Below are 17,974 nucleotides of genomic sequence, written 5' to 3' on the forward strand. Positions count from 1 at the left end.
AAAACACCAAGAAATTTTAAAAATATTATTCATTAATTCTTCCATCAACAATAGTGATAAACTTATTTTATGTTAACACCAGAGCGATGACATCATCATGTATCATGTAGTTTCTGGAAAACCCCACCACGCACTCGTAAGGGAGTAAGAACGAGAAGGCAAATCACATCTTACTCACAGTTGACCCTTGAACAGCCCGGGAGTTGGGAGCAATGACCCTCTCTGTGCAGTAAAAAAATCCACGTTATAGTTGGTTCCTCATACCCACGGTTTCTACATATCCCTGGTTCTGCATCTACAGATTCAACCAACCTCGGATTGAATAGCACGCAGGATTTACTGTTGACGAAAATCCACATGTAAGCGGACCCACGCGGTTCAAACCCATGCTCTTCAAGGGTCACCTGTATTATGAAAAATTTTGATCTCACAGACTCCCCCCCACAAAATGAATAATGATAATCCAGTTTTACTCAAGTCAGATAAATAAGGTTAAAAACATTTTACTCACTTTCCCAGAAAACATACATGTCAGGGAACGCTGATGATGGACTCTGATTGTACTTGGTTGGTCACAGAAAGAACAGAAAAGCTCTTTTTAACCTGGATATAGACCTGCTAATACCTGTGTATTTTTTGGTAACACTTTCCTGCCCTCTCAGAAATGAAAACTGGCTGCTGATTTAAATTTTTCATTAATCTCCTTCATCATGTGATTTTGTTCAGCCAGGACATCTGTCAACTGATTGAGAATTGATATCTTGGGCAAGAGTTTGAACTTGCACTGAAATCTCAACCCCCAAGGTTGGCTTTTCCATTGGGGGTTGAGGGTCAGCAGGTATGGAGAGGTATAAACACGATGATTCTCAAAATGTGGTCCCGGGTTGGCATCCCATGTAACCTATTAGACATATGGATTCTCAAGCCCCACCCCAGACCTGCTGACTCAGAAACTTTGGAGATGGGCCCAGGCTTCTAGATCTCACCAAGTTCTCCAGGCAATTTTAATTTGCTCACAGTGTGAGGGTCACTTATGTGACCTCGTCCGTAATTACATGCGCTCCCCTGCCCCCATCCTTCTTTCTTTCTTTCCTCCCATAAACATTAGATGTACTGCTCCCTTATCAGTGTTTTTATGACACCTCTTTGCAAATGTACACATTTGCACACTGTGTGTCTGTCTGTAAACATCAGATTTGTGGTAGCCGAATGTGGAGCATCATTTATAGCAATCCCAGAGGAAAAGCTCTTAGAACAGCCAGTCACAAACAGCTGAAGCTAAATGTTAAGGATAACCCACTACGTGGACCCAGCTTCTCCCCCTTCTCCTGGCATTAACTCCAGTGAAATCCTTTCAAACTCTGAAGCTCAACAGTTCCATGGGTTTGCTTGCTGTCTTCTGCGGTCACCCAAAGACTGCTCCCCCAGGGAATCTGTTCTTTAGAAATTCAAACTGTAAGGTTCAGTAGAGGGGGCTAGCTTGGAGGACTGGGCTAAGGTCAAAAGGATTCCTTTGGGGGCATATGAGCAGGAGAGTGGGCTGGTCAACCAGAGGCTTGGAAAGGACTTATGTGGATCCAGGGACAAAGTCCACTCACCTGGGCAGAGAGCATGTGTGTCTATTTACATCAGTGTTAGGGCTTTCCTTGGGATTTCTAACCTGGGAAGTCGGGATGCTCTTAGCATGAAACTACTCTTCTTTATACTCTACATGGTGTGGAGAGAGCTCCATGCTACTTGTGGTCTAGTGAACGCATATACATGGAAACAGGAGCAAGAGTTCTGGTTGTCTCTCCCCGTTCCTCCAGCGACCTTGGACTTGCTGCCTAGACGCAGATCCACCTCAAGGGCTGATACCACAGGGCTGGCTTCACGATGGGGTTGCAGCTGCCCGGTGTTCTGTTCTGTGACTTCAGAGCTTTCCAGAGCCCACCGGATCAGGAAAGGCCTCTTGGATGAGTGTTTAGCTTCTTTGATTTTGATTGTGGTCCATGACATCTGTGGGCTGTTCTTGACTTCTTCTGGCCCTTGGTTTTCTATATTGTCCTTCTGTTCTTCTTCCTGTGGTGATACAAGTCATAGTCATGGGTGGAATGCTGCATCAACACCAATATGATCTCACTAAACTGATGTGGGTTGAGCATCCCAAGCCCCACTGACCCGCTAACTTTAAGTCCCACCTCAGGATACCCTGACCATCCCACTGATCATCCCTCTAGAAGTCAAGACCGGCAGCCCCGTGGTCCTCACGGGGACGTGACCCAGTCATTGTGCAGCCTGTGGGGCTGAAGATGAGCCCGAGGTCTGGCGGATTACAGGTGGGGGAGCTGGTGGGTCTTGGGGAGGGGCTGAAAGGTGGGCTGTGCTCGGGGGCTGCTCCTCACGGGGTGCACATCCTCACTCTGCATTTTGTCCCAGTAGGTGGTGATGACAGTCCCTGGGGAGTGGGTACCTGCCGCATCTCGAGTCGACCCTCCTCCTTCACACTCACTTCCAATCAGCCACCAGACTCTGCTAACCTGACTCCTTTATGTGTCTCTCCATTCTTTTCCTCTGGTTTAGCTGATGCCCCCAACCTGGTCCAGCCTCTCCTCGTCCCCTGGGTGGATTTATTCCGGCATAAATATCAAACTGCCACCACTATTACCACCCTCAATCCAGCCTTTCTGGTGGCCGGACCATTCAAATGCCGAGGCTACCATTTACCACATCAGCCAGCTTCTGTGGCTGCTGTTGCCCTCAGGATGGGCCTGAGTTCCCCAGTCTGGCCTGATCTTCCAGGACGTGGTCTCTGGCCATCACACGTCGGGGCACTGTGACCACTGCCCCGTGCACTTTACCCCTCAGTGCGGAGAACTGCCAGACCCTCGCAGATGGCCTCCTGCCCTTTAGGACGCTTCCTTTCTCCTCCTGTGCCTCTGCCTTGCAGCTGCTCCTGCTGTTCTTCACCTGTCTGCCCGTGTCAGCTCTGAAAGCCTGTTGGGCGCCCCCCAACAGGATGGTCTGTGTCATTTCTCTCTTCATTCTCTGTAACGCCTCAGTCTTAGGCTTTCACAAATTGCATTTCAAGTCTCTCTCTTTTATTTTCTCTTCTCTTGGACTGGTCTATAAGCTCCTGAGAGCAGAGGCCCTTCTTAATCATCCTGAGGCCCCTACCAAGTGCCTTGTACACAGGAGATAGTCTCTGAGTCCTTTTAAAATCGAAAGATAATTGGCAATGAACACTGTGGACGTTTAAGGTGTAGTGTGTTGATTTGATACATTTATGTGTTGTGACATAATAGCCACGTTGCTGTTAAGCTAACACTTCCATCACATCACGTGGTTGTCATTTCTTTTTTGGTGGTGAGACTATTCAAGAGCTAGTCTCTTAGCAGCTCTAAAGTATATAGATACACTGCTGTTGCTTGTAGTCACCTAAGCTGCTGCGTCAGATTCCCCAGAACTTGGCCATTTCCTAACTGCAAGTGTGTGCCCTCTGACCCACATCTACACAGGAGCTGTTCTATAAAACTTTTTGGGAGTAGAAGACAATAGCTGCAGAAAAGGAAAAATCATAGCACAGCTAGCTGTGCCAAGGGGATTTCCTGAATTGAAAACTGCTAGTTTCTAGCCAGGACTGTGCTGTAAGAACTTTCTGTGAAGATGGGAGTGTTTCATATCTGTGTTGTCCAACGAGGTGGCCACATGTGGCTATCAAACACCTGAAATGTGGCTACTGCCACGTGTAAACCGAACTTTTAATCATATTTAACTTATTTAAGTTTAAGCTGAAGTATCCGCACGAGGCTAGTGGCAACCCTGTCAGACAGCTCTCAGCAGCATCTGGTTACCTCCTACCTGGCTAAGAGCTCCCATGGGGTGAGGCTGCAGGAACTGGCATGCAGGCAAATGCTTAACAACCAGCTCTCGGAAACCGTCTGCTCACCTCCGTGGTGTAAAAACCCCCACCACACCCAGTGTCAATATGTCCTGCATACAGAGCTGGGGAGAGAGGCACAATGTAAAGTCATTATCTAGGCAGTGTTTCCTCAACACAGGTACACAGATGCAAACAACCCTGAGAATAAAGTAGTCAAAGGCAATAAAATAATTAGAAAGTGATTAATTTTGAATATTTATTGACTTTGTACTAAACTTATTTAATTGTAAGCTTAATATTTTAGTTTTTAATAATGGCTAAACTTAAAAGCAGATTGCAAAACTCCAGAACACCTAACTTTTGGCTTTCAGGAGCCTTTGTAAGCCAGCTCCATCTCATCACCAACTCCTAGTTCAGTTCAGTAGCTCAGTTGTGTCCGATTCTTCGCATGGACTGCACCACACCAGGCTTCCCTGTCCATCACCAACTCCCAGAGCCCACTCAAACTCATGTCTATTGCCTCTGTGACACCATCCAACCATCTCATCCTCTGTTGTCCCCTTCTCCTCCCACCTTCAATCTTTCCCAGCATCAGTGTCTTTTCAAATGAGTCAGTTCTTTGCATCAGGTGGCCAAGGTATTTGAGTTTCAGCATCAGTCCTTTCAATGAATATTCAGGACTGATTTCCTTTAGATTGACTGGTTGGATCTCCTTGCAGTCCAAGGGACTCTCAAGAGTCTAACACCACAGTTCAAAAGCATCAGTCCTTCCGTGCTCAGCTTTCTTTATAGTCCAACTCTCACATCCATACATTACTACTGGAAAAACCACAGCCTTGACTAGACAGACCTTTGTTGGCAAAGTAATGTCTCTGCTTTTTAATGTGCTGTCTAGTTTGGTCATAGCTTTCCTTCCAAGGAGCAAGCGTCTTTTAATTTCATGGCTGCAGTCACCATCTTCAGTGATTTTGGAGCCCCCCAAATTAAAGTCTATCACTGTTTGCATTGTTTCCCCATCTATTTGCCATGAAGTGATGGGACCGGCTGCCACGATCTTATTTTTCTGAATGCTGCTGCTGCTGCTGCTAAGTCGCTTCAGTCCTGTCCGATTCTGTGCGACTCCATAGACGGCAGCCCAGGATTCTCCAGGCAAGAATACTGGAGTGGGTTGCCATTTCCTTCTCCAATGCATGAAAGTGAAAAGTGAAAGTGAAGTCGCTTAGTTGTGTCCGACTCTTAGCGACCCCATGGACTGCAGCCTACCAGGCTCCTCCGTCCATGGGATTTTCCAGGCAAGAGTACTGGAGTGGGGTGCCATTGCCTTCTGAATGCTACCAATTGCTTAAAAAAAAAAGAAAGAAAGAAAGTAGTATTTCATTTGGCCACAAGAGGGCGCTCTCAGATGGCATTGGATTCTAAGAAGGCTTTTGTTGGCTTAGTCGGTAAAGAATCTGACTGAAATGCAGGAGACCTGGGTCTGATTCCTGGGTCAGAAAGATCCCCTGAAGTAGGGAATGGCAACCAACCCTGTATTGCCACAATACAGGCAACCCAGTATTCTTGCCTGGAGAATCCCATGGGCAGAGGAGCCTGGCAGGCTACAGTCCATGGGGTCGCAAAGAGTGGAACGCGACTGAGTGACTAACACTTGGAACAGCTCTCTGGGTCAGTCTGAGGTGTCTGCTCCCGTCTCCCAGAAGACTGCAGTTCTGGGCGTCTGGGGGACTCACACAGTGTCAGGCAGTTCTCTGTTTCACAACTACTCACCATTTCCGCTGCCAGGTGAGGCAGCTCAGGAGGAGGATGCTGGCGAGCAGGAGGGTGCAGCCGGCCACTGTGGACAGAGAAGCAGGTCAGGGAGGCGGCCCCGGGGCTGAGAGAGCCCCTTCCCGCGTGTCGGTGCCCCCAGCCCTCCACACCCAGCTCAGTGCTTCTGGGGAGGTGAGCGCCGCGGTCTCCGCAGCCCCTTTTCAGAACGCAGCTCCCTCCTGGCCAGGCTTCCCTGGAGGCTGCAGGACCAGGACCTGGGGGTATGGATCAGAAGGGCCCCAACCTTTCCCAAGGGGACTCCCCTCCTTCTCAGGGAGCAGCTGACAGGCACCCTCTTCAGAGAGGGTCAGAGGCCCAGCCTCAGTTAAAGAGAACTTGAGTGAGGCCCGCAAGGGGTGAAAGAAATGTTGAAACATCAAGATGAGTATAAAGGTAAGTGATAAACACTTGGCATCTCCTGAAAGCATCTCTGTTTCCCATACACTCTTTCCTTTGCCCTGGAGCTGGCGGTTATCCATCCAGCCATCCATCTATCGGTCTCAGACGTGCCTCAGAGCCTGTTTTTCTCCCTTCATCCGCCCCGTAAGATATAATTGACCTGTAACAGGCTGTAATTTTAAGGTGTGCACTTTTATTGCAAAATATATTGTAATTACTATTTCTCTTCTGTGCCAAGAACGTTGAAGATTTACTGTTAGCAACTTTCAAGTCCTCGACACAGCATCGTTGCTGTGATCCCTACACCCTGACTGTCCCAGACCGACTCCTCTGCTGAGGAAGTCCGTGCCCTTTGTCACCGTCTTCTCTTTGCCTCACCCCCAGGCCCTGGTCACCAGCATTCTACTCGAAGAGCTCCGTTTTGGTGTTTGGGGGTTTTTTTTGTTTCCCTCAAAGCCTGTTTCTGGCTCCCACCAGAAGGCAGCTGGAGTGGTCTTGGTGTGTTTTTTTCTCTCCTGCGCTGGGCACGCCACCTCCCTCCACTCACATCCAGGTGCTGGGTGTTTGTCCTCTGGGAGCTGGTCAGGAGGCTCTGGTTGAGGCTGGTTGGAGACCTCACTGCTGACTCACCACAGCCGTGCCTGTGACTCTGAGTCACGTTATGCTCTGGATTCGTCTTTGAGTTTATATATCATATAGTGTAAAGAGTTCATTTAGACTAACTCACCAAGCAGCTCACCACCCACCAAGCAAATGTGTAGGTTTCTGTTGGGTCACTACCCACCTGCAATCTGGTACTCAGTGGTAAATATGAACGTATCCAGCGTTGCAATCTCATCTGTGGGCTTCTGGAAATCTGCAAGAGAGGGGGAGGAGCTTGTGGATGCTGGCTGTGGGGCTGCCTGGGGCTGTGAGAGTCCAGGCTTCTGGAGGCAGGGGACTCGGAGGCCGCTGGAGACCTGCGAGAGGCCAGGGGAGCCCTGGCCCAACTTCTGAACATCTCGTTCTTCTGCCTCGAGCTGCTGCCCTCCAACTTGCTTATCCTCTGACACTGGCGACACTGACCGTGTTTGAGGCCTGGGAGGTCGTGTGCAGATGTGGGACCGTCTCTAGCACCAGGGGGCAACTCCCAGGCCAGCTCTTCCCTCTCCTGCCTCACAGTTTAATAGCCAGGCTTTTGTCTTCCAAGAATGCCAGCCGTACCTGTGGTCCCTGCCATCCTGGTTGGTAAGAAAGTTCCACTCCCAGGGGGAGCTTCCGTGCTCTCCTGAGGCTCTGCGTCATCTGGAGGAGAGAAGAAGGATGCTTGTGGGGCAGAGGTGAGGAGTGGGGTTCTGGGGTCTCCCACCCACCCCCTCCGCCTCCTCAGCTGACCCCAGACATGGTAGCTGAGGTGTGTCTCGGCTTTGCGGTCCCCATCAGGGTCACAGTGAAGTGGCTCAGTGACCCCAGCAGAGCGGGAGGGAGGGACCTGTGACCCTGACTCTGGCTCTCCTTGGAGCTCTAAGCAGCTTTCTCCCCGAACTTCCTACTCAGCTCTGGTTGCTGTCTGCAGCTTGGAATTGGGTCATCCTAATACAAATTCCATCAAACCATTAAGCAAAGTGTGTGCGTGCTAAGTCGCTTCAGTCTTGTCTGACTCTTTGCGACCCTCTGGATTGTAGCCCATCAGGCTCCTCTGTCCATGGGATTCTCCAGGCCAGAATCCTGGAGTGTGTTGCCATTTCCTTCTCCGGGGATCTTCCCAACACAGGGATCGAACCTCTTATGTCTCCTGCATTGGCAGGTGAGAGTTCTTTACCACTAGGGCCACCTGGGAAGCCTATTAAAGTAGAAATGCCCAAAAGGAGAGCTTTTCTTTGTGACAGATTCCCCATTGCTCGTGGACACGCCTGGTGGGCAGTGTGACTCATGGTGGGGGGGCAGGCTATGGGAAAGAAACACAGCACCCCAACAAGAAGATCCAAGAGGGAGGTGTGGGGCCTGGGCAATGGGGGCGAGCAAAGAAACCACCGACAGTTAGGGCCCAATGGGGGGCCTTTTGATTGTAGATATGGTAATACGATTTGAGGACAAAAGTAGCAGAAGAACTCAACGTAGGTGGCGTGTCCGTGTGTGTGAACGAGCACACAAGCGTGTGCCTGTGTGTCTGTGCTTGAAAAGTCCCTGCCCTGCACGTCTGCACTTTGGCAAAGCTCAGGTGGGACTCACATAAGAAGGGGGGTGGCTTTCTCCTGGTATAGAAGGAGGCTGGATTTACATCACGTATCAGCAAGTTGGAAACATATGCAGGGCAGGTGGACTTTCCCTTTTGAATGAGGAAGTCTTGGTAGCTTAGAAGCAGAGGGGGAATTTCAGGATCAGCTAGAAACGCCGTGTGGGGGTGGGGGGGCCCTCTGGAAGATGCCTGTCTTCCTCTTTCAGATCCTGCTCTTTATCCCCATCAGGAAATGGGGGACCCCAGGGCATGGAGACCTTACGGTTCATCTCATCCGTTTTCTAGAGTAAGAACAAACCGAGGCCCCAGGAGAGGGAGCGGCTTGCCCAGGACCACGTGGCGGGTGGGTCAGGGAGCAGCCAGGCGGCGGGCCCTGGGCCCGGGCACCTCTGTACCTGAAGCCTGACCGTGCTCCCCTTCACGTATGCACTTGAGCCTGGGCCTGGTCCACCTCAGCTCCCCGTTGATCATCATGCAGGTGCTTTCAGCAGGACTGGTCTGTAGGGCCCTGAATCCCTGGGCGCACTGGTAATGAACCGTCTGCCCCAGCGTGAAATGGTAGACTCTCTTTAAAGGTTCACGTTCGTGTTCCCATGGTGGCGGTTCCTCACAGTGACCTGGACGAGGGGAAGGGAATTCCAGAGGCAAGTTGAGGAGATGCTGTGAGTCCAGGCTGCCTCTTCCTAGAGACCAGACCACAGTCCTTCTTCTCTTCTTTGGCCCCTCCTCCACCCCTCCCCCCGCTTTCTTCCAATAAGTATTGGTAACATCTATTTGTTAGGGCCTTTGCTAGGCACTTTGTGAAAGGCATGAAGACCCAGTCCCCCTCTCCTGCAGTGAGCAGACAGTGGGTCAGGGAAGGAGCCTCTGCAGGGAGAACGTGGGGAGCATGACACAGGTGCTCGCTCTGGGAACGCAGAGAAACGAGCTTCTGCTGACAGGGAGAGATTTGCTCAGTGGACAGGCGTGCGAACAGTGGTTTCAGCTTAGGGTTAAGGGCAGGCTCCAGCCAGTCTGGGCCGAGGAGATGTGGAGACCACCTAGATCTCGACTGCTAAGTGAGGAAGCACATTCTCAAGTGGTCGTCTTGGAGCCACGGAGAAGTACTTGGGACAAATCCAAAGCTGGGAGGAGGGAAGCACCAAGACGATCTTAGAGAAATGGAGCCTGGTCCCTGATCAAGCCATGCCTGAAGCTTGCCCTTTTAAGGCCTCTGAAAATTCCCATATCCAGTAACTTTCCCCTCATCCAACTAAAACCAAAGCCTGGCTGCCCTTTAACCCCACAGATCATGTCCTGTCTTGATTTAATCCCTTGCCCCCCAAATCTGGACACATGGAACCACAGATCCTTCTAAGCCCAGAACTGTGAAGCTGTGTATATGCTCTGACCTTCCACAACCCCAAGGATCCAACATAACCCCTCCTACTGCCCTCCATGACCCTTTGCAGCAGGAGGCCTAGTGGTCCCATTCTGAGGGGTCTGCTCAGTACAGCATCTTGCAGTCCATCCTTGAACGTGTGTTTAAGTCTCAGAATCAAATTGCCTTTCCAGTCAGTAAAATTCATAACCGTCCAGACCCGTTGGAATTAGTTTTGCTTCTTTCGAGTGAAAACTTCCAAATTAAGACAGTCTGCGCAGCATCCCTTAGCCAGAGGCAGCTGGTTATCTCTTGAGTAAGGAGAGTAAACACTGATCTCTTGAGAAAACTTTCAGTAATTGTGGGATATGGGAGGCGAGAAGGAGAGGAAAACAACGAATGTGTTCTGAATCCTCACTCCAGAAAAAAGTCACAGTGACAAGGAGAGGAGACAGCGTATTGCAGCAGGTTCCCCAGATTAGTTGTTGTCTTTTTATTTTTTGTTAATTAATAAAAGCTGAAAATAAATTCAAAGTAGCTTAAATAATCGTACCAAGAGCCCTGGTCTAATTCAGGAGACCCGAGGCCTTATTTCGGTCCCATTTTATGAGTCGCGCCGTGTCTTTAATTGTCTCTGCATCTCAATTCCATCAGTAAATTGAAGGAATATTTCCTGCTCCCTGACATACTGGGTTCTGAGGTTGGAACGAGATTATACACCAAGTCGTAAAGTTCTCTGTAAGGTTGTACAATCAGCATAGGGGCACGGGGTATTGAAAGGTCAGCTGGCCCCCCAACGCTCAGGTTTCCCTAATGGGCTCCTTTCTTCCCGATGTCAAGGCTGACTTCCACCGTATTAATTTTGGAAAGTCGAGGCAGCAGCTGGGTGACACAGCACTGGCTCGTCCACAGCCCATTAGCTCAAGCTCTGTCCGCAGCTTCCAGAAGCCAGTGTGGCCCCACCCAACTCAGAACCCTGTCCTGTTAGAAATAGAGATGTCTGGAAGTCAATTACTTGGCTCACAGTTCAGTGTCTCTTCCTTAAGGGAAACACAGAGCATCTTTTGAGGCCAAGGAGTACTGGCGACTCAGATTGCTATTCTCTGGCCACTGTGCTTGGGGCAGTTAGCCCCCAAAATGCTATTTGAATGGAAGTGAGTTGAGTTGAACTGAATTGAGCCCTCTTGGGCCAGTTCCCAAGCCTGGAGGATGCACAGAGCCCAGGCTGGCTGCTGTAAGAGGGGCTCGAGATGCTGAGCAGAGAGCCTGCCACCACCGCGCCACGGCGCTGGTCCCCAGGGCGTCCTCGGGAGAGAGGACCACAGGCCGGACTTTCCTCCTTGGGGGTGCACTGCGTGTGTCTGTGAGAGAGCAGGTCCGTTCCTACCTGGAAGGTCAGCTTCCTCCGGAGGCTGCGTTTGGTTCTGCGCATCTGTGGGTTTTTTCTCCCTCTGTTCTTCGGGTGCAGGAGTGACTTGTTTTACTGGGTTCTTAGCAGGGGCTAGAGAGTATGGAGGGAATGAAGAATATAACTTCACAGGTGTTTAAAAGAGAATACCCTCAGAAAGAACATCTTTCTAGGGCCTGTAACATGCCAGGCAATATTGGGAGATGCTGAGGTTATAAAAATGAGCCCCACACACCCTGTCCTCAGGGGGCTCTCAGAGGGCCTGTTCACGGGCAGCAGAGCACCAGCCCGCCAGGCAGGCTTCCTGTACGTGATGATAGTAGTCTATAGTGTGTTTCTGAAGGACCCAAGCTTTTCTGGCTGAATGGTTTGTGCCTGTGTGTCTCCCCAAAAGGGACCCCGTTCTGGCCATCAGCCTGTCAACGCCGTGCATGGAGGTGAGTGTGGTGGCCAGAAGAGCAATCTCAGCCACTCCTGTCTCCCGAAGGCAGGTTGTTTAAGAGTCAGAGGGCATCCTAAAGAATGGCAATGTGTGCAGTCTCAGAAAAGACAGAATGGTCTCTGCTTCCAAGGCAAACCATTCAATATCACAGTAATCCAAGTCTATGCCCTAACCACTAATGCTGAAGAAGCTGAAATTGAACGGTTCTATGATGATCTACAAGACCTTCTAGAACTAACACCAAAAAAAGGTGTCCTTTTCATCATAGGGGACTGGAATGCAAAAGTAGGAAGTCAAGAGATACCTGGAGTAACGGTTTGGCAAGTTTGGCCTTGGAGTACAAAATGAAGCAGGGCAAAGGTCAACAGAGTTTTGCCAAGAGAACACACTGGTCATAGTGAACACCCTCTTCCAACAACACAAGAGACGACTCTACACGTGGACATCACCAGATGGTCAATACCAAAATCAACTGATTTTATTCTTTGCAGGTAATGATGGAGAAGCTCTATTCTGTCAGCAAAAACAAGACCAGGAGCTGATTGTGGCTCAGATCATGAACTCCTTATTGCAAAATTGAGACTTAAATCGAAGAAACTAGGAAAACCACTAGACCATTCAAATACGATCTAAATCAAATCCCACTTCCCTGGTGGCTCAGATGGTAAAGCGTCTGCCTACAATGTGGGAAACCCAGGTTCAATCCCTGGGTCGGGAAGATCCTCTGGAGAAGGAAATAGCAACCCACTCCAGTACTCTTGCCTGGAAAATCTCATGGACGCAGGACTGTGGTAGGCTACAGTCCATGGGGTTGCAAAGAGTCAGACAGGACTGAGAGACTTCACTTTCATTTCCACTTTCTATGATTATACAGTATAAGTGAGAAATAGATTCAAGGGATTAAATCTGATAGGCAGAGTGCCTGAAGAACTATGGACGGAGGTTTGTGACACGGTACAGGAGGCAGTTATTAAAACCATCCCCAAGAAGAAGAAATGCAAAAAGGCAAAATGGTTGTCTGAGGAGGCTTTACAAATAGCTGAGAAGAGAAGTGAAAGGAAGGGAAGAAAGGAAAGATATACCCATTTGAATGCATAGTTCCAAAGAATAGCAGGGAGAGATAAGAAAGCCTGCCTAAGTGATTAATGCAAAAAAAAAATAGAGGAAAATCATAGAATGGACATGTTTAGAGATCTCTTCAAGAAAATTAGAGAAACCAAGGGAACTTTTCATGCAAAGATGAGCACAATAAAGGACAGAAACAGTATGGACCTAAAAAAAGCAGAAGATATTAAGAAGAGGTGGCAAGAATACACAGAAGAACTATACAGAAAAGATCTTCATGACCCAGACAACCACGATAATGTGATCACTCAACTGGAACAGACATCCTGGAATGTGAAGTCAAGTGGGCCTTAGGCAGCATCACTACTAACAAAGCTAGTGGAGGTGATGGAATTACAGCTGAACTACTTCAAATCCTAAAAGATGCTGCTGCTAAAGTGCTGCACTCAATATGCTAGCAAATTTGGAAAACTCAGCAGTGGCCACAGAACTGGAAAAGGTCAGTTTTCATTCCAATCCCAAAGAAAAGCAATGCCAAAGAATATTCAAACTACCACACGATTGCGTTCATTTCACACATTAGCAAAGTAATGCTCAAAATTCTCTAAGCTAGGCTTCAACAGTACATGAACCAAGAACTTCCAGATGTTCAAGCTGGATTTAGAAAAGGCAGAGGAACCAGAGATCAAATTACCAACATCCTATGATTGTTGGATCATAGAAAAAGCAAGAGAATTCCAGACAAACATCTACTTCTGCTTTATTGACTACACTAAAACCTTTGACTGTGTGGATCACAACAAACTGGACAATTCTTAAAGAGATGGGAATACCAGACCACCTTACCTGCCTCCTGAGAAATCTGTATGCAGGTCAAGAAGCAACAGTTAGAACCAGACATGGAACAATACACTGGTTCCAAATTGGGAAAGGAATATGTCAAGACTGTATAATGTCACACTGCTTATTTAACTTATATGCAGAGTACATCATGTGAAATGCTGGGCTGGATGAATCACAAGCTGGAATCAAGATTGCTGGGAGAAATATCAATAACCTCAGATATGCATATGACACCACTCTTATGGAAGAAAGTGAAGAAGAACTAAAGAGCCTTATGATGAAAATGAAAGAAGAGAGTGAAAAAAATGGTTTAAAACTCAATATTCAGAAAACTTAGATCATGGCATCCAGTCCCATCACTGCATGGCAAATAGATGGGGAAACAAGGGAAACAATGGCAGACTTTATTCTTTCGGGCTCCAAAATCACTGCAGATGGTGATTGCAGCCATGAAATTAAAAGACTCTTGCTTCTTGGAAGAAAAGCTATGACCAACCTAGACAGCATATTAAAAAGCAGAGACATTACTTTACTAACAAAGGTCTGTCTAATCAAAGCTATGGTTTTTCCAGTAGTCATGTATGGATGTGAGAGTTGGACTGTGAAGAAAGCTGAGTGCCAAAGAATTGATGCTTTTGAACTGTGGTGTTGGAGAAGACCTTGAGAGTCCCTTGGACTGCAAGGAGATCCAACCAGTCAATCTTTAAGGAAATCAGTCCTGGGTGTTCATTGGAAAGACTGCTGCTAAAGCTGAAACTCCAATACTTTGGCCACCTGATGTAAAGAGTTGACTCTTTTAAAAAAGACCCTGATGCTGGGAAAGATTGAAGGCAGGACGAGAAGGGGACGACAGAGGATGAAGTGATTGGCTGGCATCACTAACTTGATGGACATGAATTTGAGTAGGCTCTGGGAGTTGGGAAAGGACAGGGAAGCCTGGCATGCTGCAGACCATGGGGTTGCAAAGCGTTGGACACGACTGAGCGACTGAACTGAACTGAAGAATGGCAGTGGTGCAGCTGCTATGGAGAACAGCTCAGTTGCATGTGCTACATTCACATCGTTATGAACTATAGTTATTTTCAGTTGTTTAGTAATTATTAGTGTAATGTCTTCCCCCCCTCCGCCACGCCCTCTTAAAGTGTGGTTTCCTTGGCTTGGTGTGGCAGAGTCTAGGTCCACCCAAATCTCTACAAATGAGCCAATTTCATGCCTTTTTATGGCTGAGTAATGTTCCATTGTATATACGTAGCACATCTTCTATATTCATTCCTCTGTCAATGGACTTTTAGGTTGCTTCCATGTCCTGGCTATTGTAAATAGTGCTGCAATAAACACTGAGGTGCATGTGTCTTTCTGAATCATGGAAAAGTAGTACAGATGAACCTATTTGCAGGGCAGGAATAGAGACGCAGATGCAGAGAATGGGCGTGTGGACACAGCAGGGGAAGGGGAGAATGGGAAGAACTGAGAGAGTAGCATTTACATATATACACTAGTGTGTGTGGACCAGCTACTGGGGAGCTGCTGTACAGCACAGGGAGCTCAGCTCGGTGCCCTGTGGTGACCTAGAAGGGTAGGATGAGTGGTGGGAGGGAGGCTCAGGAGCTAGGGGATATATGAATACTTGTAGCTGATTCACTTCCTTACCAGCAGAAACTAACAACATTGTAAAGGAATTCCACCCCCCCCCACCAGCCCCCAAGGAAAGTTGCAGCCCCGCCTCCTTCTTTGCTCCAGTTTTTCTCCTTCCCTAGGGGTTACCAGTGGAAACTCTTACAGGTGCTGTTGCAGAAGCATCTGTTTTCCCAGGCAGAGTGGCTGGAGTCCCCCACGCAGCGCATGACGGCCGACACTCTGCGGAAGCCTGTCTTGCAGTCGCAGTTTATCATGGTGCCCACCTCGTACCTGAAGACCTTGAACATGGCGTTTCTGAGACTCGGAGGGTCATCATGACAAGCCTCTGCCAAGACAAAAAGGCACCTTAGTGATCCAGGAGCTTCCAAACACGGGCGCAGTCAACCATCAAAAGGTTCGAACCCCACCTTTCTTCCCTTGATTTAAGGGGTTGGCATGTACCCCACTTTTTCCTGGAAAGAAACTCAGGCTGTTGAAGGTTCTTTAGAAACCTTCAGATCAGAGATGGTTCAGAATTTAACTTCAGCCAAGTTCTAAGCCAAGCTACAGTGTCTGTCAAACTAAATTAATAGAAACAGCTGGGGTTTTATTCTGATGACTCCTGCCGAGCAAGCATAGTTTCTAAACAAGGAACAAGAGGAAGGGCTTCCCTGGTGGCCCAGCTGGTAAAGAATCCGCCTGCAATGAGAGAGACCGGGGTTCGATCCCAGGGTTCGGAAGATCCCCTGGAGAAGGGGAAGGCTACCCATTCCAGTATTCTGGCCTGGAGAATTCCAGGGTATAGTCCATGGGGTCACAAAGAGTCGGACACGACTGAGCGACTTTCACTTCACTAACATGAGGAAAGGTGGGCAGCGGGGGAAGCCACACGGATTTAACTGAGGGATGAAATGTATCTGTTGAGAAATCGTTTCTTGGAGGAGAAATATTTGTTAAGTGTTCACTCAGTGTGTGGTGAGTAGGAGATGTGTTTCTCACCCATCCACCCACCTCTGAGTTTACCACATTTCTTCTCACACCACAAAACCTGACCCTCGCTTGGCCCAAAAAACCATCACTGGTTTCCCACTAAAGACACTTGAAGAAGTAGCCGAACACCCAACTAGTATGGGGAGGGAAGCGTGCTGGTCTCATCAGAACAGGGATTCCACTGTGTGTCTCTAGACACGTTGCCCTGCTTCAAGAGATGAGATTTTTCAGGAAAAAGTCATAGGCTGTGTGGAGGAGGTGGACAGGACGGAACAGGAAACGGGAGAAAGTGAGGCGGCCAGGGCTGCCCGCAGCTGGCCTCGCCACCCAGCAGAAGGGCATCAGCTCTGGGCAGGTGGCCAAACCCGGGGCCGACAGAGGACCGTCTGCAGTTGTGAGTCAGTCACTCCGTGTGGAGCGGAGCTTCTCGGAGCCCTCATGCTCTGCCCAGCCACTCACCGTCCTGGAGACCACCCCTTATCCCCATCCAGGATGCAGGACCCTCCTGACACCCCCCAGAGGATGAGGAGAATGTGAACAGCTTGCCCCACCTCTAACCCAGAAGGGACTAAACAACAGCAATTTGAATGGCCGAGCGGGCCAGCAGTTGCAGAGGAACCTGTAACATAACGTGCATGCTGAGTCACTTCCGACATCTCTGACTCTTTGCGACCCCATGGACTTTAGCCCACCAGGCTCTTCTGTCCATGGGATTCTCCAGGCAAGAACACTGGACTGGGTTGCCATGCCCTCCTCCAGGGGATCTTCCCGACCCAGGGATCGCACCCGCGTCTCTTATCGTCTCCTGCTTTGGCAGGCGGGTTCTTTACCATTAGCGCCACCTGGGAAGCCCATCACATAATTAAATTCTGGTAATTGTAATACTCATAATAAGCCAAGAAACATAGTGTAGTGGAAAGGTGTTGGGGGCCAGAGTGAGGTACTCCGCCCATGGCAAAGGTCATGAGGAAGGAGGCTCGACATACGCAAAGGCAGGATCGAGCCTCAGGAGTCCCCCTGGAAATCCCCGAGCGTCTACCCCCATAACCAGAGCCTGCCTACTTTACTACTTTGTGCTCTTACCTACACCTCTGACTTTACGGGGGGCTGTCCCCCACCACCTCTTTCGGAGAAGGAGTTAACCTAGAGCTCCAGTTAATAATAATTCCTGGGCGTGATAAGAGTGTTTTAACCTACAAACTCCTCTGAAGGTTCTCTAGCCTGCCTGACAGGCTCGTCCAGCCACATGTGATTGCTCACAGCCTCCCAACCGTGAGAGGCACAAGATGCTTTAAACCCTCTAAAAACAGGTTCTTTAGAGAAGTTAGAAAACTATTAGTATAAGTATAATGGGCTGATTAGAAATTGTGTTGGTGAAGGGTTTTTCATTTGTTGAGCCAATGTTTGTTGCTAAGTCTCCACATCCCCTGCCCTTACACACATTAATGAATATATAGAAGGAATAAGTATTAACCTTTGATATTAATCACGTTAGACCTTAGGCTAAGTAAATTCTTTCCTTAACTAAAACCCACTACACCCTCACCCTGTAGGAATGTAACTTTATTTGGGTGGCGTCTGTTTTGAGAATAATCAGCCCTGGAGAAATAAGTGTCCTGATTGACTGACCGCTGTCACAAGGAGAGGGTCGTAAATTGTCAGCAGGCCCCCCTGGCCAGAAGATGATGTAACACCCCTAAGACCTCTGTATACATTTGTGTGAAGCACCTGACTTTAATAAAAGTCAGGACTGCTGTCCCCACGTGACTTTTGTATAACATCTCAGTGTATAAAAACAGACTCTGGAAAATAAAGAATTGGGATCAGTTTCTCGAAATACTGGTCTCCCCATGTCGCGCTCTCTCTCACTCTGGCTGAGTCTCCATCTGGAGCGCGGAACCCACCATGCTTACTAATTATGCCTGGGCTTCTAAGATCCGACCCGGGAGGCCTCAGTGTCT

The 17,974-nt window shown here is 48.8% G+C and overlaps 1 protein-coding gene across 1 annotated transcript in view; it reads right to left on the reverse strand.

Moving 5' to 3' along the window:
• Positions 1-487: 487 nt before the first annotated feature.
• IL2RA (interleukin 2 receptor subunit alpha) overlaps positions 488-17,974 on the reverse strand; it is a 45,506-nt gene continuing 28,019 nt past the window's right edge. Inside the window, exons 2-8 of the mRNA XM_027560146.1 lie at positions 15,187-15,369; positions 11,036-11,149; positions 8,684-8,905; positions 7,274-7,354; positions 6,855-6,926; positions 5,630-5,696; positions 488-2,061 (exon numbers count right to left, since the gene is read on the reverse strand). Coding sequence (XP_027415947.1) covers positions 2,037-2,061; positions 5,630-5,696; positions 6,855-6,926; positions 7,274-7,354; positions 8,684-8,905; positions 11,036-11,149; positions 15,187-15,369 — 764 coding nt within the window. The 3' untranslated portion in view covers positions 488-2,036. The remainder of the gene's footprint in view (positions 2,062-5,629; positions 5,697-6,854; positions 6,927-7,273; positions 7,355-8,683; positions 8,906-11,035; positions 11,150-15,186; positions 15,370-17,974) is intronic.

The sequence above is a fragment of the Bos indicus x Bos taurus genome, chromosome 13 (assembly GCF_003369695.1).
Source record: "Bos indicus x Bos taurus breed Angus x Brahman F1 hybrid chromosome 13, Bos_hybrid_MaternalHap_v2.0, whole genome shotgun sequence".
In the NCBI taxonomy this organism is placed as follows: domain Eukaryota; kingdom Metazoa; phylum Chordata; class Mammalia; order Artiodactyla; family Bovidae; genus Bos; species Bos indicus x Bos taurus.